This window comes from Cryptomeria japonica, chromosome 5 (assembly GCF_030272615.1).
Source record: "Cryptomeria japonica chromosome 5, Sugi_1.0, whole genome shotgun sequence".
Taxonomy (NCBI): domain Eukaryota; kingdom Viridiplantae; phylum Streptophyta; class Pinopsida; order Cupressales; family Cupressaceae; genus Cryptomeria; species Cryptomeria japonica.
Genome location: NC_081409.1, coordinates 522,544,851 through 522,568,916, shown reverse-complemented (window position 1 = coordinate 522,568,916; position 24,066 = coordinate 522,544,851). Strand labels below are relative to the sequence as shown.

General features: G+C 35.5%; 1 protein-coding gene across 13 annotated transcripts in view; it reads left to right on the top strand.

Moving 5' to 3' along the window:
* LOC131060938 (uncharacterized) overlaps positions 1-24,066 on the top strand; it is a 198,006-nt gene that overhangs the window by 38,972 nt on the left and 134,968 nt on the right. For all 13 annotated transcript variants that reach the window (XM_057994393.2, XM_057994389.2, XM_057994392.2 and 10 more), the window contains 2 exons: positions 15,478-15,536; positions 15,851-15,903. In XM_057994393.2, the coding sequence (XP_057850376.1) occupies positions 15,478-15,536; positions 15,851-15,903 (112 nt within the window). The remainder of the gene's footprint in view (positions 1-15,477; positions 15,537-15,850; positions 15,904-24,066) is intronic.

Sequence of the window (24,066 nt, the reverse complement as noted above, 5' to 3'; positions counted from 1 at the left end):
GATGTAAATTTAGTAAAGATGATGAGTTTCCAGATGTTAATCAAACATTTTACAGGTCTATGGTTGGAAGTTTGTTATATGTTACAGTTACTAGACCTAACATAATGCAAGCTATTGGTTATGTTGCTAGATTTTAGACCACTCCTAAGGATACTCATGTTCAGGCAGTTAAAAGGATCTTCAAGTATCTTAAGGGTACTATAGATTATGGTTTATGGTATCCTAAAGGTAATGATTTGACACTTATAGCTTATACTGATGCAAACTGGGGTGGTTCAGTTGATGATAGAAAGAGCACAAGTGGAGCTGCTTTCTTTCTAGGTGGCTATCTTGTTTCATGGTTGAGTAAAAAACAGGCTTCTATTGCATTATCTACAGTTGAAGCAGAGTATATTGCAACACTGTCTTGTTGTACACAGGTTCTTTGGATGAAGCAAACACTAAAGGATATCAAGGTAGAGTATGATCATCCTATCTCAATCTTTTGTGACAATACGAGTGTTATTAATATTTCTAAAAATCCAATCATGCACTCTAAGACTAAACATTTTCCTATTAAGTATCATTTTTTTAAAGAACAGGTTATTAATCAGCAAGTTAAGTTGGAATATGTGTCTACTAAATAACAGATTGCAGATTTGTTTACAAAGCCTCTACCAAAGGAGATGTTTGAATTTTTGAGACAGAAGTTGGGAGTGATCTCACTACACTAAATTGCAAATTGGACTTAGGGGGAGTTTTTCATTGTTATATTCTATGAGCCCCATTTTAGTTATGCAAATTTGTCTTAATCGTTGATGTCAAAGGGGGAGCAGTAAGTCAGGGGGAGCAACTTGCAGTTTGCTTGCTGATGGAGTTGCCATCAATGACAAAGGGGGAGTTTGTTGCAAATTTTGTCATTGATGTCAATGGTGTTCTGAAAAGATAATTGGGATAAAATATCTTTAAGTTGCTGGTTTTTCATCAATTCTTGCTTGAGTTGCTTGGGTGTCTACTTGAGCTACTTGGGTGTCTACTTAAGTTGCTTGTTTGTGTGTTTCAGCTACTTGCCTGTTTGGTTTAGCAACCTATGTGTGTGGTCTAGCTAGTTGGGTGTCTTCTTTAGCTGGTTGCCTGTTAGTGTAAGTTGCTTACTTGTCAACTTCTTCGTGCCATGGCAGATTGCCATGTCAACTTCTAGAAGCACGTTTTATGCCAATAAGGGGAGTTGTTTTTTATTTTTTGTTATTAGCTGAGCCATGAGAAATAATTATGCTTCAAGAACGTGGGCATGAATACATTTGATTTAAACATAGTTTTAGAAGAATGAAGAAGTAATCAGAGTGACTTTTGTTTGTTGTGTGTTACCTATTCTATATTGTGAGGAATGTTTTTCTTTAAAATGCTAAGTGACATGCTAGCTGTATGTAATGTGTCTGCACAAGCCGTTTTTATCAGATTGTGTTTTCCTTTTAGAACATGATTACCAGTTACTTTGAAAGGTTATTAGATAAGTTACTTTGAAAGGTTATTAGATAAGTTACTTTGAAAGGTTATTAGATATGTGCTCCAGTTCGTGGCAGCTTTATGCTGGTATATACGTTTTTTAACAAAAGGGTGCCAATTGCGCTGAAGAAGATTGTCACGTATTCCTTTCTATTGGTGAATCGTTATTCCCATACATTACACGAGTATCATTGAGTGTTGGTTTGTGCATTCACTGTGTGTGACCATTCATGTGTTGTTTTCTACGAACCTGGCTATGATGCGTTGTCATCCTAATGCCTTCAATCAAAAATTGGTTGATCATTTGTAGAGTTTTGAATCGACTCAATTATTCCGGTGCAAAGTTGATGTTTTGTGTGTGTGTGTGCAGTCATTTGGAAGTATTCTTGGGGATGTTAAAAATAGTTTGTCGAAGCTTAGCTTGCATGGCAAAAATATGAAATGCCTGTAAGAGCAGTGTGGCATCGAGTATATAGAATTTTTTTTGCCTTAAGATCACATCCAGTGGTGATAAGTGGGTGAGGCAATGCAATATCATTCTTTGGTTGTGGTGAGATTTGATTGAGTGTTGTCAGTTTTATAAAAGCTGTATTTGACATACGTTTTCTGTGTAGTGTGAAAGAAGTTTTATTTGAAAATCTGTAGATGGTGTTGTGAGGGATGTCATGCTTTTTGAATAGAGATTTGAAAATGTTTTTAATCAAAAACATATCGTGAGCACAATGATATATACCAATAGGCTGCAACATAAAGGGAGTAGAGGATAAGAAGGGAACATAATTTGAAGGATTGATTTCCTTTTGGAGATGGAACTTGAATCGTTTTCAATGTTTTTATGAGTGTGTTTTCATGATAGGTTGCATATTTTAGTCATTGTGAAGTCAAGTCAGGAATCATATTATTTCTATAGCCCATGGTTTTGATTTTTGAAATATAGAGGACTGGTATATGAGATTGTGAGTGCAGAATAAATAAAAATACATTATTTCCGAATTCTCAAGTAGGTTGAAATTCAGCTCCTTGAAGGTGTGCAACAGAGAGTGTTACAATTGAAGAAGAGGAACATTTAATTGCAAAAACTTTGAGGTTGGTGCCTCATTTGTGTGGAGTAGGTGCTTCATCAGTGTTGTTCGTGATTCAAGGAGAGTTGGTTCTCATTTTTTGTATTTTGGGTTGGGAACCAAGTTCATTTAATAAAATCTTCTTGTGTACTGTGGTTTTTTACACAAAAGGGTTTTCCACAAGAAATCTTTTGTCTGCATTTTGATTGTTATTCTCTTTAAGTGTTTTTGTGGTTTCTTGCATTTGAAAGTATTAGAAACCTAAAATACTAATTCAACCCCCCCTCTCAGTATATTTTGTGTTCTCTTCACTTTCATTTAAAGAGGCTTTTCTATTCTCTAGGAGGATGAAATTCAAGTTTGGGGTATAAATAATATATTTTTTAATGATAAAGGCTGTTGATGTTCACTGTAATATCCTTGTCCAATCTTTAAAACCAAACAAGAAAAAAAAAGAACCTTGTATGGTCTAGGCATGGCAGGCTTCAGGTATTTCAGTATTTAGTTGTTTATTAATCTGGAGGTCAGTTGTCAGAATAACCATTTCAATATTTCTAGGTTTTGCAACAGTGCAATATTGAGTTGTATAGTTTGTTGCAAACAAACATATTTTTGTAATATTAGTCTAACTCCTTTTCATCATATACTCTTACCTTGCCTACAATGGGATCTTCGTAATCAAAATGTATTGAGGTTGTATGCTATATCATTATGAAAGTAAAAAAAATAGAAAAAATATTGTTCAAGACATTACATGATGACTCCTTATTTAGCCTACAAGGCCAAGTCTACAACTCCACTCTGAAATTAGATGGCAATGACTCCTCTACATCACGTTGGACATCATCTACAATGATGTCATCCAATCCAATCTCTTTTGTTTTTGTTCTACTTGCACCTTCCCTAGCGTGCCTTTCAAAATCAGAAATCTTGTCACATATCAACAATCTTGTCCTTTGTGAATATGTGTGTCTACTCATTGTATGATTCAATTATAGTAGAGATTGAAATTATCTACTTTTATAAGCTCCTATGATGTGTCTACCTTCTTTTTGCAAATCCAAAGGTTGTATTGCACAAATACTAGGTCATTGAATCAACTTATTGCATTTTTTTGTGTCAATGACATTCAAACAAAATTTGGTTGTTTGAATGTTTGGGTTATTTTCACTAAAATCTTCCCACCAAGAACTTGCAAATAAGATACTCAAAAGTTTATAAGCAGTATTAATAATTGTAATTTGTAACTTGTGAGAGATAAATAAAGACTCCAATATTTGTTAGTTGGTGTCTAGCTGGGATCTCCTTTAGATAGCTCTAATGTATGAAGAAGATGTGAGAGTGTGGGTTGACAAAAGAAGCAAATGCAATTTTTGAGATTGAAATGTGTTTTTTTGCATGTATAGTATGTGTATAACAAGTTTCAGCATTGGACTTATTGAGTATTTGCAAGTGCCTGCTTCAAGTTCAGCACTAAAACTTGTCAATACTCACCTAGCAAAGATTTGTGAGTGAAACCTGAAAAAGCTCAAGTACTTCGATAGTTTTCCATCTATGGTACAGGCCAACAAACTTGACACCGTAGGTTCACAAATTTTTACTCAACAAAAACTTAGTAGCCCAAAATTTTGAGTTGGACTCGGGACTTGGTAAAAACACGATGATTGATTTTTTTTTACGTAAATACACAAAATAAACTTAAATAATGCGCAAGACTTATAAAGAATAAATTTAGAGCAAATATAGATAGAATTCAATTATCTAGGAAACTAAAAAATGTTGAAAAATTCATATGCCAAATAAAGGGGAATTTTTTTGCTTTTCCATCCAGCACAGCCCAAAATAATTTTATTTGCTTTTAGAATGACTGATTTCTGCCTGTTGGTCTGTTTTGCTTTTTTTTTTGATAACTATGCAATGCTGGATACAACAATATATTGCAGAAAAATAGAAGATATTGCAATAATAATTTTCAACTTAAAAACTGAACATTACATAGGGAATTCACAGTTGAAAATTCCAGATTTTTATATCAGTTGAGATACTTGGTATTTTCACAAAATATTGACAACCCAGTTCATAAAATATCCCCTATTATCTAAAGCAACAATACCCAGAAAATTTGGAGGTTACAAATTATGAATTCATAGGTAAGATATGCCTTGAAACCCTCTGAAATGGATGCCAGAATGAAGTATAAAGTTGGCAGCAATATAACAGCACAAAAGGTAGCCTTCAATGGATGCTTCTTTAATATTTTGAAAACTGCTCACAAACCCTTGAGATCTCTTGAAGACTTTCACCTCCAATCTGCACAATATATTTTCCACATGCCAAAGAGAGTAGGCACAACCAGCAATAAATATTTTCAATGATATTTATCTTCAATAATGCTGATCTGCACTTAAAACGCTTGTAAAACCTTTAAAAAACTTTCATCAATATGCACAATGTTGATTCCTGAATGAGGCAATTCTCAGCTGGTATCTCACAACCTCAGAATACACAAATTCGAAGCAGCTATGCTCTCCAAAGTAATTTGAAACCCTTGGTTTCTCTCTTCGCAGACAATTTTCTCCAAATGCCAAAGTGTAGAATGAATCAAATTCCCTTTTATATTATTCAATTGTATTTGGCTTCATCTCATATAATTTCATTTCAATTTCATTTACTTTTCCCTCCAATTAGTGCACAATAATATAATATAGTATATTTTAATAATCACTTATATCTCCCTTTAAATTGGCACCTTATATTATTCCTCATATGCAATTCATTAATTGCACTTTAAGTCACTTAAATGAAGGGTCATGGCCTCATTGAATATAAAGTGAACTTAAAACATTATAATAAAGTAATCACTTTTTTAATAATTAAAAATAACATAACTCCACAAATAATCATTATTTCTCAATTCCGTTTGAACCTAGGAGTTAACCATTGTGTCCATTGTGCACCCAACTGCCTTACTAAAAATAGTAAGGGTACCTTTCTATCAATCATTGACTTACTATAAATAGTAAATCCCTCATTATCTAATCAAACCAACTGTGCATTGTAATCATAGCTTGTTCAGGTGCCTTGCTATAAATAATAACCCCGACTTTCCTGAAATAGTCACTTACTATAAATAGTAAGTGTGTCAAACTGAAACAAACGAAGAGCAATCCTGAACACTTCTGACCTCCAGAATGGCAATAAGCCTCTTGCACTGCCAATTGGGACCCTCTAACCACTGGTCTTAGCCTATGAGGGCAAATAATAAGCTAATCCAAACATAACACATATCATCCCAAAAAGGGGACATTACATTGAGGTATTTGGTCAAATTTGTTCTAAGGCTCGAGTTCGAGTCAAAATTTTGTGCTGTGAAGCCAAGTCTGAGTCCGATTCCCAAAACCACGCATTAAGCTATGAATTAATGTGGCTGAGATCCTAATCATTGAAGATGAAAATGACAGAAATCAAAATAATAAAGGTTTTTACAAGGGTTTCAGTTTTTTTTCTTAACCAAAACTTGCCTCTTCAAAGAGAGTTTTAGGTGAAAACTCACCATGTCACTCACTAGAAACTTGTTTAGGGCAAGTTACTTGTTGCCAAAAAAACTTGCCAAGTTATTCTCTATATAAACTCTTGAGTTTGAGGCAAGTTACTCGTTGCTAAAAAAAATTGCAAGCTCTCAAGTCTAGCTAGAACTCATCAAAATTTGTTACTATGCTTGATATAACCCCACCAAAGGATAGAGATCTTCAATAGCTCTCCAACATTCTAAGCAAGATGAGAAAAAGTGTGTATTACAATTTTGTGGCCTCAAGATGCTTCCTACTGCAATCTTGGTTGAATTGGTCACCAACATATTAATAATAGATTTGGTCCTGGTTGAATGCATAAGTCCTGATCAAGTCTGTCATTCACCCATTTATGATGAAATCAGCTGGTCTATGCATGTCAGTGTGAGAAAATTGTAGTGTCATACATTTTGGCCATCACAAACCCTTCACCTAAACATAGATTAGGTGTTTGGGCATGGCTGAATCCATCCACTTATGCCAATCATACCATCAGACAATCACTTTTGGAAGATGAATATTGTTGCCATCTAATGGTTTAGCTCATATGTCAGTTGGATTCTTGTGTGTTGTCTTACTGACCCAATAGATACACAAGTATATCTGGTATGCTCTTGTAAATCAATTCAATGGGAACATAGCTTCATTTAGAGTTATTCTAGAATTATTGCATGCATTCCAGCTGAGTATGGAGCTGTTCTGAGACCAGGACAAACTTAGGAGAGCATGGTAGATGGATTACAGGTTTCACAGTGTTCTCGTAGGATTCATGGGAGCAAATAATTGCAATCTTGTTGATATAAGGAGGCAAAGTCCTGTTCTACATTGGAGTTCTCTAAAGTATATCTTGTGTCCCTCTTGCCATGTGATGCTGTTGTGTCCTTTACTTGTTGAATCGCTCATTCCTTGAATTCTGGTTTCATTTTGAGAAAGCAAGTATTCAAAATTTTAAATTCTATGTTGTTGTTCAAGGCTTTTGGAATCAAGTGCTTTTGTAAATTATTTTCCAATTTTTCTGATCCTTGCCCTGGATCTGTCTTTAGGAATTTTGAAGGATGAAGTCAAGGCTTGAGCTTTGTGAAATCCATTATGTTCCATATGATAGAGAGTTTATGATACTAGGAATAAGGGTGCAAGGACAGATAGTTTCCATGTTAAGTTGATATCAATCATATAACATTGAATTTGTGTATGATGGAATCATGCAAGTAAATGGAATTAATTATGGCAATCTAGGCATGAGTTTGAACATGTACATATTGTCGAATTTGAATGGAAATGTATATAGGAGCCAATTTTACAACTTACAATACACATCAGTTTTCCACCTTATGTATTCTGGTTTCAGTATGATGAGTTGTGTTCAAGTATTGTACATTGGTATATCCAAGTCAATCATAGATCATATGGTTTCAAAGTTTGCATTCATTGTGACTTGTGAAAAGTATTAGCTGACTTCTGATTCAGCTTTGTATGTATTTTTCTTCATATCAAATGTATTTGACAAGGAATTACAGGTCATATTTGGTTGCATAGGTCAACTTAGGGAAGAGCTGTGAAGAGGGAATGGCTCCAAGAATTCTAAGGTTTGAATCAACGAACTCAAAACAAAAAACCAGAATTGAGAAAGATGATGCCACACTTGGAAATAGAGAATCAAGATCTACAAGACAAACTCTCTAACCATGGAGCATTTCTCATTGGTGTTACAGAGGATTGCAGCAAGTATTGGTTGCTAGTACAGATATGTTGGTAAAGCTCCAAGAGGATTGTGAAATAGAGAATAAAGAAGGGATCACCCAACAACAGATACTAGCTTCTTCACAAGATGCCTAAACCATAATAGAGTTTGTTTTTCAAAGACGTCAAAAGACATGACTGCAAATGTGATGATATTATCTCAAGAACATGGTTAAACAAAAAACTTCTTGCTGGAAGGGACTATATCAAAGTATATAAAGAAGAATCATGAACATATATGAAGAGTAGTTCTTTTTTTTTTAAGTGCCAGGTAAACTTTTTAATGTGACTGGTGATGCTGGCACGACATGCCCTCTGGTACCACATGAAAAGCTTTTTACCCGGAGCTATGAACCGGTAAGGTCACAAATGGGGGATCTCATTCCCATTCAGAAATGCTGAGGCTCAAACCTGCAAACACATTGGATCAGTGATGGCACAAGCCTTCAATCACAATAGCCCAGTGGGGATTTTGAACCTTGGTGGATACAACAACATTATCACCACTTAACCAACACACCATGGGAAAAACTCCTTTGGCAACCTTGTTATTGTAGGTGTCAGAATTCATTTTAAACTGTTCTTGAGATACACCATCAAGTATCAGAGTCAATGACAACATAATTCTAGCATGCATTTTTGTGGATGGGTAGTTCATAAATCTAAGTACAAGTTACGATGAAGCCAACTATCCAATAAGGCTCAACTATTCCAATGATTTCCTTGAAGATGAAGATGAACATTAAGAGAAACTAAGTGTCTAATTTTCATATTCTGCACCTAGTATCATACAAATAATCTAACCACCAACCATCTCTGGAATTTATTAAAAGCAAGGTCACTTGGAGACAGGGAGACTTGGAGACTGGTATTGGTACTGGTACGGCTAAATTTTAAAAATAGGAGACGGGGGTACTTGGAGATGCCAATTTTTTTTTAATATAATGTAACATAGAACTTTGAAAGCAAGAGTAAAGTCAAATCTGAAATCACTAATCAGTAATCAGCAATCACAAATGCCATTGTATCATATATATTATAGAGTCAAAGAGTTCAAAACTCACACTACATATCTGATATCTCACATAGATTATCATTAGATTCATTACATATTGATAATGTCATATTGAAATTCAAAAATATTGATAGTTTGATGCTGATATGTAAACAAAAAACAAAAATCAGAAATCTATCTTCTACTCTTCAATGTTCTGCTCATCCATATCAAGGTCTCCAGCTATGATGCTCTCTAGATAATCATCACTCTCCAACTTAGGTTCCTCTGATGGTAGTAGAATAGGGGGTAATTCATTAAGGCCATCTGGTTCAACTGTTTCATCCACCATGGTTGCAACTTCTCCATCAGGTTCAATTTGGTCCCATTTTGTTGAAGGACCCTACGTGTATGCAGGACTAACACGAGAGAGAAGACAAAGTGAGATATGAATGTACACTAGGTTCTTTGCTTTCTTTGACCCTAATCGGTTCCTCTTCAATGAATGAATAAAACCATAAGTACTCCAATTCCTCTCACAAGATGAAGAGCTAGCTAATTGTGAGAGCAATCTTATTGCAAATGATTGCAATTCAGGAGTTTCACCACCATTGTTCCACCACCACTCTATGGGGTCTTTCTTTGCTCGCATATCATATAAAGCTTCCACTGAAGAAAAATCATGATGTCCACGTGAAAACTTATTCCATCGTGTTCTTATAATTGAAGCCTCCTCACCTTGACCATAAATCTTTTTTACTGCAGCCCAAAACCACTTCATTACCTCTCTATCCTCATATGGAGCCCTCTTTCCGGTCTCTTGTGTATTATTGCATTTAGGATTTAAGGCATAGGCAACACAATGAAGGGGTGTGTTAAGCTTGTTCCATCTTCCATGTAACTTTTCTTCTATCAAACAATATAAAGAAGAATCTTTAGCATCTGTTATTTCCTTGATTCTTTCACACATGGAACCTATTTCTTTAAATTTCTCTGTAATGTCCCTACTAGTTTGGGATCTTTGGCCTGCAAAACAGTTTGTTAGAATATAATAAACATATATACATAGAAGTAATCTAAATTGCAATCTAACTTAGAAATACTTAATTAACATGATCATGATTTTTATCTAATAAAAAAAGGATACGGAAGCCATACGGCGATATGTTCTTAGGCGGCCATGAAGCTCGCTTTCTTGGAACCCATCTTGGTTCCAAGCTCTCCAGGAAGTCGAATGGTGAATTTCGACCCCTGTCTTGAATGTAATTTCTTACATCCAAGCCCTCCAGGAAATCAAAGGTTAATTCGATTCCTGTCTTGGCTGTAACTCTTACACCCAAGCCATCCAAGGAAGACCCTATGTCATTCCTTGCCTTGGGTGATGCATCCCATCATCCAAGTCCTCAGAGGGGACCGGCTAGAGCCGTCTCTTCTCGGTTGAACTCAATCAACCAAGCCATACATATGCATATCAATGTTCAGTATATACTGCCCTAGGGATTATCATAATCCCTCCCTTAGGTTAAGAGAGTTTCCTCCCTATAGCCTCCCTCATGTGATTACATTTACAATACATTCCTTTGCATTTTTATTTACTATTTCCCTATTCCATAATCCACATGTCCATCATCTTGTATTCATTACATATATTCATAAAATGTTCATTAACCTTTATTCATATGTATTTAATCTACATTCCTACTATCCTGATGTATTCATATTAATGTTTATAAGCATTCCTTAACATTTAAGAGTCCTTCATTACATATGCATACAGCAAGTTCTCATTTATATTTATTAATATATATATTAACTATTTTGATATTCATTAATATATGCATATTAAATACCATTGTTTATTTTATACATTTATATTTATTAATATATATATATTCCTATGCTTATTTATATATACATATTAAATATCATTGTTTATTTTTATATATTTATATTTATTAATATATATATATTAATCTATTCCTACATACATTAATATACATATATTAATATTCATTGTCTATTTTCCTACCTATACCCCAGACCTCTTACCTGTCTGTCCGCAGTCTGGTCTGCAATGCCTGACTCCTTTCTCTTTCTTTTCGTCTCCCCTGCCTCCTCTGACTCTAGCGGTTTGATCGGGTTTTATACCCGTGGGAGGGAGTGGACGTGTCCCTCCACGGGCACCCTCCCGTGGGAAGGGATGTGACGGCCCACAGCCTAAGCTATGGCTACCGTCACACCACTTCCCTTCCGAAGGAAGGGGTGTGACCGTAGGTGCAGCCTAGGCTGCGGCTTCCCGTCCCACCACTTCCTGTGGGAAGGGGGGGCTCCCACCTAGTTTATTTTTTATATATAAAGAAAACAAATACCTTATTAACTTATTAAAATGAACGAATCCTATTTTAATGTAAATATATTTAATAAGCACTTTGACTATTATTAAATATCAATAAACTTTAAACATATTAATTATATTAAATGAATTGAATATCAATATAATTAATCAATTCTCTTCTAATGATTTATTAGTATTATCTCCTCAATAGTGTGTTAACATTATTACCTTAGTTAATAATTGATTTTGTATTTAAAAAAAACCTTACATCATGTGATGCAGTGGGGATATCACATTCTCCCAAACATCGCTTGTCTGAGTCTGCAAATTTAATCATCTCACATATAGGCCTAATAAACTCCACAATAAATCTAACATCAACCCAAAAACGGTCATCAAGAATCAAACCTCTCACCTCAACCGCAATATCTGATGTAGATTGTCTCCAGGCTGCCCATGCATCACTAACTACGGTGGAACACAAATCTCCTTTGACTTCACAAAGTCGGTCAAGGAGAATAAAATAAGATGCAAACCATGTATCGACAGGTTTCAAAAGCTCCACCTTGGCAAATTTTCGATAAATGGCCTTTGTGTGGTGGTTACATATGAACATCTGTATTTTTCGTCCCTTCTCTATAAGATCTAAAATCCATTGGAACTTTCCAATATCTGTCAGTGCATTATTTAGTGAATGCACACAACATGGTGTCCAAAATATATGCTTATACTTCTTTTGCACCATCAAACCTGCTGCTTTACAAACAGGGGCAGCATCGGTAATAATTTGGACATGTGATGCCCCCACCTCCTCAATGCTGTCACACAACTGGTTATGAAGAAAATCAACATTTTTTTCTTGCCCTAAACAGTCGATTGCCTTCAAAAAATAAGGGCCTGTGCTGCAAGTTACCATGACATTAAGTAGTGGACGGTTTCTAGTGTCTGTCCACCCATCCATCACTATACTGCATCCTTCTGTAGCCCACACTCTTTTGATTGGTGCTGTTTGTTGCTCTAATCGAAGTTTTTCTTTATCAATTAGAGTAGTGCGAAGTTTTTCAGACCCAGGTGGCTTATACCCAGCTGGTGCATTATTAATAGCTTGGACCATCTCTACGTAAAAAGGTGAGCGAGCAACATTAAATGGTATTCCATTTGCATAAAAGAAATGTGCAATTGCTGCATCAACTGCTTCTCAACCTTGCACATCAAAAAGTCTTTCAATGGGGTTGCCAACATATGGTCTCTTGTGAGAATGTTGTGGCGTTACATCTCTAGAGGACACATCTATGTCTGCTGTCCCTGTATTCTGATTATGTGTTGCAGCAGTTGTGTTCCTGTTGTTGAAGCATGAGAGGAGCTAACATTATGCACTTTCCCATCAGCCCTCTCTTGATCCTCACTGCCTCGTGATGTTCTACCTCATTTGTACAAGGTTCAACACCTTTCCCAGGGATGTGAAGGAAATGAGCCTTCATCCTTGTATAAGTACCTTGCCACTGCATTGGACAAAGCTTACATTTGATTGTGGCTGTTCCACCTGTACCTTTTTGTCCTGGAATACGATCACAATATTTCCACAATGGATACAAGGCTTGTCTTCCCCTGCTTGACATTCTACATGAAAAATAAAAATATCAGAAGATTCAGAACCACTTGACAAATCAAACACTTTCAGGCTCAGCTTTTTTTAAAAAAAAACTTTTTTAAAAATCAGAAATTCAAATAAATCAGACTTAGTCACTCAAGCATGTTTTTTTAAAATCAGAAATTCAAATAAAGTAATAAACATAGCTCATACATAGCTTACTGTTTTTAACTTTTTCATACGCAGTTCATACAAAACTTCAAAATTAAAAATCAAGATTCGAAAATCAAAGTAAAAATTACAAATTGTAAAATCAGAAATCTCAAATTTAAAAAAAAAATTAAAATAATTGTAATGGGCACCCCCTGTTTGGCACTAAATCTATGTCCTTTTTACTTAGTGTAATTTTGTCAAACAGTTGGCTTGCAAGCTGACTACTGGATTTTTGGTTCTTGATTTGCAATAGGATAAATTGGATAAACTGTTATTTTTTGTAAAGCTTTCAAAGTTTATTCAATATAATAACAACCAGACATATCAAATACCAAAAACAAGAAGATTAATGCTGATGGTATTTATTTAATTCCAACTCCAAGCATACAAATCAGATTTGAAGAATATTACAGACCATATGATAATAAACACTATTCACGTGGTACTGTAGCAAAACACTATTCACGCGGTACTGTAGCAAAAACACTATTCACGTGGTACTGTAGCAAAAACACTATTCACGCGGTACTGTAGCAAAAACACTATTTTCAAATCTGCACTTTCAAACCCCTGTAAAAACTTCATGCGAGAGCACCAGATGAAGCCCAATGTGTTTCCTGAATGAAAACACCATTAATCCTCCTGACTGTGTCTTTCAACAGCGAAGAGAATGCTAGCAAAGAGGGGTTCCGTCCTTCAAGCCCAATAATCAGATCTCTACGAAATCCAACAGCATAACATTAATCTCATCCTAGCATACCCCAAAAGAGAGCTCTCAACCTCCATTTATATCTTCTTCCTGGATGCAAAACACTTCATTTCCTAAATGTGGGATAATACATTTTAGAATAAAATATTATTTCCCACAATGTACACATTAAAGGGAACTTTTAATATTTTAAGCATTACTTTATATTCCCAACCTTATAATATAACGATAAAGTTAAATATTTAATTTAACTTTACACTTTATCGTTAAACATTAAAACATTGTTGATAATCTCTTTAAATCATTGTCGCCTTCAAACATTTTTACTGATAATTATGCCAACCAGGGAAACACTAAAAATTTCAAGTCACTGCTTGGGGACTAACTTACTATAAATAGTAAGTGTCTAGAAACCCTGTCAAAGCAGCACCGATTGGCCTGAAACTGAAAACACCTAGGCCAAAACACCTCAGGATCCCACCAATGTCCTTGTTAGCCTTCGGGACCATGTCAAAATAGGCTAACGACACCCCATATCATGTTGCGCTAAAAAGGGGACATTACAATAATATTGATAAATATTAAATGTCAAATGATAAGCTAGTAGCCTAATATGAATTGTCAAACAAATGTAAAAGTAGGGTGGATGTAAAGCCAGATTCTTCCTAAAAAGTAAAAAATTTAAAAACAAATCAAAATGTTGTGGTGGGCGTAAAGCCAGATTCTTCCTACATGCAGAAAAATGAAAACTTTGGAACAGGTTATGGACATCCAACAACACATAATTCTGAAATCATCTCAGGGAGTGAAACAAAAGGTCAAAGGATAGGATGTGCAGAAAAAGATTTTGCAAGGAACCTTTCACAAGCAAAACGAAAATGAAAAAGAAATCTGAAAAACCCAAAATGAAAAATCTAAAAATCTATAAAAAAATTATAGAAAGATAGAAACCCACCTCGATTTCTCTCTGTTGCTAGTCACTCTGGTCTTTCCTGCGCTTTTTGTGTGCCGTTCACACTTCACTCACGACTTTCCTTACGTTTTTTGCATTCACACTTCACGACTATCCCTGCGTTTTTCGCGTCCACACTTCACGGCTTTCCCTGCATTTTCAACTTCGGCTTTCCCCTCGTTTTTAACTTTTTGCATTCACAGCTTCAAAAAGGGTCTAAATAATACGTATGGTTAACATTTTGGGGGTCAGAAAATACTTTAAGACCCGACTATTTTCGGGAGATGCACGGGAGACTCCAGGGGACGCAAGGACATGTCGGGAGATGTCGACATTTTTTGGCGGTCACTTTGGAGACGTAGGGCTCCAGACTCCCGCGAATCCAGCAGTCTCTGGAGACGATGCTAGTACCAGAGACGCGTCTCCATCTCCGAGACGTGTCTCAGGGGGTCGAAGATGCGTCTCCCGGTTTCCTTGATTAAAAGTAATGGAGCAAAGAAAAAATCCTACTTAATATGGAAATTGTCAAACTAAGGTCCACAACAAAAGTTGAAACAAGTTTGGGATGATGAGCAAATATAGTGAGTGCCACAATTTGATTTAATATATTTGACTTTGCCATTTTTTTTTTTCCACCATTTGTCTGGAAATCTGGACAATGAGGTGATTATATCTTGAAAGGGATAAGTTATTAATTGTGCTCTCAGTATTTTTAGATAAGTTAAATGTTCAACAATTTATATAAGAACAACATAATTTATGTCTCTCCACCAAAGCGAATTGCTGAGTACTGTGTATTATATTATCATTTTGTTTCTTCTTTTCCAGGTACTCAGGCCTGACACTTGCCAAATGGACCATAACAATATGCACTGGCCTTCTTGTTGGTAAGAAAACAATGTGAAGTTTCAGGATAACATTTCCTTTAAGCTGTAATATTAGCTATTTTCAATGAATTATATTTTCAAAATCTTGATGTTTTGCACAACATGTATTGTTCAAAAGTGCTAGAAAGGGCATTAGTCTTCTAGCAAGGGTGTTATTCTTCTTCATTATAGGAAATTGGAATTATATGCCATGGAAAATATAAAGGCAAGAGGAGAAATAGCTCAGTGTAATAGTATTGGGAATCACTATTGATGTTTACATTATCAGGTGAATATACACTCATACCTGAAGTCACTTGGTTGAATTTATACAGGTTGTGTGGCGTATATAATTTCTTGTATCCAGGAGTTTATCATCAATTACACGGTGAGGTTTTCCTCTCTGTCACCTTGCCCTCTTATTTATGGGTATAAAAAGCTACATCAAGAAGTTTCTTCGCAGTTTTTCAAATACTAAAAACTTCATGAAATAAACTATTGGTTTCTTAGTTCTTTTGAAAGCTGAGATCAAACACCTGCTAATTTTGAGTACTGATGGATAAATTTCTTTTTTCTTTTTAATGTTTGTCATCTCCTTTTTCCTAATTTAGTTAAGAAGACTTTGAGGCGCATTTTTCTTAATAATTGGAAAAATGCTGTTTTTCTGCTAGAAACTTTGCAGTATATCAAGATTGTTTCTGAATATTCTTATAGGATGAGAATCAGCGCAGTCGTAATAGCAATGAGATAAGTTTCAAATTTCTGCATGCGGCAAATGATCTTAATCTCTGTCATACTTATGCTTTTCTATTGGCATCCAGTAATGCAATCCTTGTAAGTTGTAACAATAAACTGTGATATGCAGTTGCGTTTGCACTCTCAGAGATATTATTGATGCTTGCATGCAACATGCTGGGATGTCATGTTCGCTATATTGAAAGAAATAAGTAATATAGAGAGTTCTAAATATATTGGATTTATTCAACTTAAGTCTGTAAGATCCCCCACCATTTTCACCCAAAAGCCTGTACCAAATTTTTTACTTTTCCCTCTGTTCTGAAGATAGGTACTTTATTGAACAGTTTACATACATTCACGGTATATGTTTCTGAGTTCTTATGCGTATTATATGAATAGTTTTCAGGCTGAGTTTTTTTAAGATCCCCTATCAATCTTATGCCAATTTTTTTCAACTTTTCCAACTACTCAACTGAAGCACATTTTGTCAAACAGTGTTATTCATGTACGTGAAAGTATTTGTTTTCTACTTGTAATGGTTTTTTGAGATGTCCGTTTGCAGGTTTAAAACATTTATGATCACATTTAAGAAAGTTAAGCATGTATCGCTTTACACAAAGTTATATCTGCTGCGCTGAATATTATTTTTCTGCTATTAAAATCAGATTGCAAGCTTGATTGAATAATATTTAATGCTCAGGAATACAAAAAATAAATCTTGTGCTCTAACCTCACAATTGTCTTAGAACAGCATTAACACAGTGACCAACATCTTCCTAGCAATCTGGAATCTCCCACGTCTTAGCCAAGACTGAAATGGATACCACTCACAATTGTCTAGGATGAATGACTTGCTGCTGGTAAAGTGTGGACAAATTTTGAATGGTTGTTGAGTGCAGATAAAGTATGTCAGTCTCCAGAACTTTCAAAAATTCTGATCAGACCTTAATGCGTGACGGTTGCACACTTAATAGTTCACAAATACAATACAAATATCATTGAATCTGCTCCTGAATGTTTAATGACTGCTGCAGTCATTTAGTAAAGGGCTGGAAATGAAATACAGATGAAGAATACACCATAACTGCCCAGCTACTGTCAACCGTTATTCTGTTACTATTTCATGCCCAAATCTTCAATGAACTTCATCTAAAACCCTATAAACCAAACTGAAATTAACCTAGTATTGTAGCACGACATCGTAGATGTAAGAACTACTGTAGCAAGTATAGATTATTGCAGAAATATATCTCTTTGAAGCTCAAATAACTCCTCAAACTGATTAATGAAGCACAATGTGAATCCTGAAGCAAATTCACTCCAAAGATGGAATTATGTTTTCGTCCAATCCACCAAAAACCAAGGGTTCATCCTAGGGCTTGCCAAATCGAAAGACAAGCTCTCAGAGCTCTCCAATAGAAAATAAAACCAAGCATACCAAATAAGCTCTCAAACCCCCATTTTCTAATCTTTTTTGGGAATTTTCCATAAACTCCACTTAAAATCATTTTATTAATTTAATAAGCCTTTTAACTCCAAAAGTGATTTATATTACCTTAAAATATTTCCAATGCTTTGTTCTCTTTCCAACGAGCTATAATACTAAGGTGCCCAATAGATGGTTTTAATTAAGATGGCAACCTTAGTAAAATCAATTAAATATAACTCAATATTACACCCAATTAGCGACAATGGTTGAAATGAGTCGGAGTCGAAAATTGGTTGCGTAGGGGTGATCTTGATGATGAATGATGATAAATGGACCCGACCAAATGATTTACTAAAAATAGACACTCCCTCCAAGAATCTTAGAGACCAGATCGAAAGTCGAAAATAACAATTGAAAGTGTCATGCAACTCCCCTAAACCATTAGAACTCATTGGTAACGTCAATAAACCCTTTGATATAGTCGGCACACACCTAGAAGGATAGAGCCAACAAAAGCAAGAGAACTCGAAAATGTGGACATTACAGTCCTCCCTTCCCAAAGATTGCTTGACCTCAAGCAATGCCAACTCAAACTCCAAATCACCAAGATGATTCAAACTGTAACCAAATATGATCCTAGGGTCTCAAGTCAGCCTAGGGATCTGCAACACCATCTTCTCGGAGCACTGTCTTTTTGGACACTTGCACAAGAGACCCCCTGAAAACAACCTGTAAGAAGAGAAATCCAATATTGCAAAAACATGTTCAACTCCTTAGAGTATTGCCCTTCAAAAAACCCAAACCTATGCTCCATAGGAGTAAGAAAGTCATCATAAGCTAATACATTCCCAACACCTTGCACTCTCCTATAATAATTGGCACTGAAATCTAATTTGGTGTCCCAAAAATAAGTGCAAACTGAATGTAAATAATAACTTTGATTTGGTGCCCAATCATCCAATCAACACCAAAGTTGATTAGCTAAACCAGTCATTCTCTCCTTTTGAAGCCCAAAACTATCTTTGACAATGAGCTGATTGGACTAAAATTGCTCAAGTCTGCAGTTTTACAAGTTTGATTTTTCAAAATATAGTATTTTCTAGAAAAGATAATTGCTACAACACCTAATAATCTTGGCCAAAACTAAATTTTTATTCATGTCCTTGGCCAGTAATGTCTCCCCAAAAGCCACCAACTTGATAGTAGACCAAGTTCTACTCGTAATCTCTCTCTAGTAGACTTGCAATAACTCAAATAGACTCAAATGAAGTCTGAAATAAGAAGTAATAGTAGCAATATTTATTATTAACATGTTTAAGGTCCATAACATCTCATGGTATGCTTCTTACATCATCTTTAGTCACTAGAAACCCTTGAGAAAGACCTTGTGCATAGATACCAACATTAAGAGTAACTCCACAATGTTGACATTGCACTACTTTGATTATGGTATGCTTCTTCCATCATCTTTAGTCACCAGAAACCCCTGAGAAAGACCTTGTGCATAGATACCTTAAGAGTAACTCCACCATGTTGACATTGCACTACTTTGATTCCATGTGGCCCTCACCAAGTGCATGTGATGAGGCTTGTAGAGTCAACATTAATGGGATCCGTCCAATCCAACTGAAGACTACAATAGTACTCCCTTCCTTGTAGTTAACACAGAAAGTCAACCGTTAACCTATGATGATCTGACCCATAATAACCACTGCAAGAAGTAAACTATCAACAATCCTAGGTGGCCCAATAGACAATTCAGACGGATTCACCTCATCACCACACACCTCAATAGGATCCCAAGTCTTGGAATCATCAGTTGTCCTCAAGGTGAAAGGATGTGCATTACTCATTAAATTATTAACATCAACAATCACATTCCAAGTGCAGAAGTGTCAATCTTGTGCATATAAATCCATGCAATCATCTACAAACATCAAATACAAAGTTCAAAAATCTTGTGATCAATGTTATAGGACAACCACTAATCGTCATTGCGTATGCTGAAAACCTTTGAACACAGTCTGCAAGTTCTCCAATTTGCTGCATACTAATGGAATTATGGCAACTCAAAAATTGAGGTGTAATGTCCCCTTTCGCCTAGCACTCAATTAATGATAATTTGCTAACCTTTATCATTCCCGAAGGCTAAAGCAAAATTAATAAGGGAATAAAATTATTTAATTAAATATGAAGGGAGCTTTAAGTTACTAGTTTATTAATTATTCATATTTAATTAATTGCGGGGGCCACTTTATTGGTCAATGGGGGTGCTAAGTGCAAGTTTAATGCTTATTCATATTTAAATAATGCTTAAGGGGACCATTTTAATATGACATGAGGCGACTTATTGATGGGGGCGATTAATTATTTTGGAAAACTTAATATAAGCCTAAGTTAAATATTATGACTTGGGGGACTTACATGTTGGGGCGGCATAATTCAAACCCAAAGTTGAAACATTAAATATATTTAATGAACATGCCGATGGAGGAAAAAAGAGATATAAAGGAAAATGATTGGGGAGTCCACATTATTCACAATTATCTTTTTACCATCAAAACTTTTCTATGAGCATCACATGCGTGTTCTCCCAGCCCTAGGACGAAACCCTAGTGGTCTTTTGGTAGTCTGGACGCAAACCCAGGTTGTCATCATGGTGGATTCATTGCAGAATCCACAGAGCACTTAAGACAGCAGAAGTCAGTTTAGATGTTCATCACTATAGCAGGTTGGAGAATTTTATATTGGTCTGATAGCTTAAGGTAGAAATGTCTCCACACAACTGGCGCCTCCCTCTATTAAGAATGATTTGCAGAGAGGTTGTGATTTTCAGGGATAAACTCAGAACCGTAATTGTTTGGCATACAAAAGTTCAAGCATGGTGGCTATGATTGATTCTTGGAGTCCCCCATTTCTGGAAGCTTTCAAAACTAAGACAGATCTACAGCTTTATGAGGTATATCTTTTTGCTTGACAGCATGGGCAGGATATGTTAGCAAGGTTTTGGGACAGAATTAGATGAAGAGGTATCATCAATGATTACATGTACATCCTTGTTGCTGAAAGAGCAGTGCAAATAGTTGCTGGAATTTTGATTAATTCAGCTCATTCTTCTAGTCCTGGGTATGTGTATTGCATGACAAGACCTGTGAATTTTCTCATTTGATGCAGCAGAATATATATAACGTAATGAACACCTATTTTCCTTACATAAACATTAATATTTAGAAAGTTTGTATCTTTCCTTGGAAATTCTGTCCTTAATCTTTCTTTGCAAGATATATCGTTGCATACGCAATGTTAAACACGCTCTGAAACAAAACTTCATATCAAAACCAAACTCATTGCAAAACTTTACAAGTTTAAGTACCAAGGATATTTCAGGGGTATGAAATATTTGATCATTAGCTAGCAATGAATGACAAACAACAGTTTCAAAATTGGGAATCATCAATGTTTTATTTGATAAATAACTCAAACAAGTGATATCTAAGGACAACTGTGTATTATCAATATGGAGTATCATAGTTAAAGGAAATCTCTCGGTTTCCATAATCAGCCCTTTAATAAAATGTCTCCAATGTAAACTCAAACTTCTCGTTAGATCCATGTTGGCAAATTCTTTACATACCATGTGTTCTTTCAACGTGATAATCTTCATGAAGCAAGGGAAAGTAGATCTGCTGTAGAGTGTCATACCTTGTGAGTAGCTTGGGTCCACAAACATAACCTCATGCTTAGCCATACAATCTTGAAAATTAGCAAAACGATACCCCAAACCAATGTCACCTGCATAGATAATATCTATCATCATTGGACGAACAAAATCATATGAACTTCTGTTCACCATCTTAAAATCAGCATTTGCTTCATATCTTTTGTTGGTGTCTTCATAGATTTCATGCATATTTTCTTGTAACTTTGGTTTCTCATCATTAGCTACTGATCCATCAAGTGTATCATTCATAGTTACAAGACTCGGACTCGGCTCAGACTCAGCAAGCTGATTTTTGACTCAGACTCAGACTCGGCAAAAAATCGACCAAGACTCATCAAATTGAAAAACCCAAGAAATTCAAAGATTTTTAATGATTTAAAACCTGTTTCATGAATCTTTTAATAAATAAACCTTAAAGACACGATAATCTCATCAAATAGAAGCTGCTTTGAGCACATACACAAGTTTACATTGATCACATAATTATAAATGCAAATTTTATGCTTGAGCTGAAGGAAATAAGTTAAACTAAATAACACATTAGAAATATTAATAGTCTCAAATGTCTACAAAATTCATGGAATATGAAATCCATGGCATCAAAACTAATTTCTTTCTAAAATCTATTTTTTATTCATGGAACAGAAAGAACACAGATACCCAAAAGAGATACAAGGCATTTGAGCTTGAAAAATAAAATAGGAAAAGACAATAGTATATTCTTCCTCCAAAGTAAGCAACAATAGAAAAGGCTTTCGAAGTGCAAGTCAATGCTCCCACCTTCTGAGAAAATCACAAGAGGGGAGTGAAAAAGACAATACAAAAGCAGTGAAATGTCAAGCTAAGCATAGATGTGATGGTGGGCAGAAAAATATGCAGAGTAGGCAAGGGAGGCATCAGCCACCAAGAAACTTTCAATGTCTTTGGGATAGGATAGTAATCAAATTTGTGTAGGACACCTTCCAAATGTAAAATCCCTTGATCAATATTTGTTGCCAAATAAGCAAATTTATTGCCTTCGCTTTTGTTATATTGAAAGATATTATTGTCAATTTTTTTTCATCACCATCTTGCCTTTTGGGTTATGGCTCTCAATTTCCAATCTGAAACCTTGCCATCTTTCATGGCATATATAAGATTTTAAGAACCTTCCTTTGCCATCATCTTCTTCCACATTGAAATTTGTAGACTCTTGAGCATACTTGAGCTTCAATTAATGGATCTTTTATATAAATGCCTTGTATCTCTTTTGGGTATTTGTGTTTTTTCTGAAAGTATAAATAGTTTCTTTGCCTTTTTTGCTGATTGGCCGCGACAGAGTCTAATCCTCAGGACTCGGCGAGTTTGCTGAGTTTGGCAGACTCGGCGAGTCTGACTAGACTCGGACAAACTCGACCAAGTCCAAGTCCAGAGTCTTCTGGACTCTGCAGAGCCAACCCGCCTCTGGACTCAGAGAGTCTTGTAACTTCGGTATCATTCTTGAAACCGCTTGCATAATCTTTTATAGCAACTATCTCATGGCTGCAAATTGCATCTTTATGTGAACATTGATTCTCAAAATCCAAGAGTTCACATTCTTGTTGTACCTTCTGAACTTCATCAACACATTGAATCTTGCTAATGAAAGGAATGCTGAAACCATTGTACCCTATTTCATCCCTATGGAGCTCATCGATTCCTTCAACTGTTTGTTTGATTTCCATAATCATTGTATTAGTTTCTGATTCCTTGGTTGTGGCTGCAACAAATATCTTATTTTATGCTTTGTATAATGAAAAGTGAGCCATACTTAGCTGTAAGCAAAGTTCATCATCCTCTTTCCTTGTCTCTAGTGAACTTGATGGCAAGATCCCTATCCATGAGCAGTTGCAAGCAATCAGATTTCATCTTTTCTACTGCTTATTTGATAATGTGCAATTGTGTATTAGTGATTTCACTTGCAATTCCTTTTTGCCTCTCCTCAATTTGAGTTTTCCAAATAAGATCTTAAATGTGTTTGTGAGTATTATCTGCGCTTGTTAACACTTGCACAATTTTTGTGACCAATAATTGGTCACTCAAATCTTGCAATGCCAAAGGAATTTGATTAAATTTGTCAAAGTGACTAGGGCTGCCACACAATAAATTTTCTGATTTTCTTTCATGTGTAAGAGCAATGCCATCATCAAAATCAGCTGACTCACTAGATGATGCCATACAATCTTCATGAAGGAATGGTGAGACAGCATTATGATCAAACACATAATCATCAAGAGAATCCATTCTTCATAATGCTTATCAATAATAATCTCTAAATCACCAATATAAAGAGTAGTGCACACCTCACTTTTAAAAGCAACAAGTGATTCATTTCCCTTAAAAACCAAAGTATCATGTTGCTGCAAAACTATGTTGGTTTTATCCTCTTTGTTGTTTGTCCAAACTTCCGTAGTAGTTGACTTAGCGAGATCAGATTCTTCGATCTCATGAACATCAATGTAATCATCTTCATTAGTAGAAGCACATGAAGAATTAGCTTCATCCTCAATTTCAGAAGCATCATCAGAAGCAATTTCCTTCTCCTGAATTTCCTTGCAATTTTGGCATGAGGATACTGAATTTTTCAGCAGGTTCAATTTTAGCACATTCTTCTACCGAGATGCCTGGATGGCTAATTAGACAAA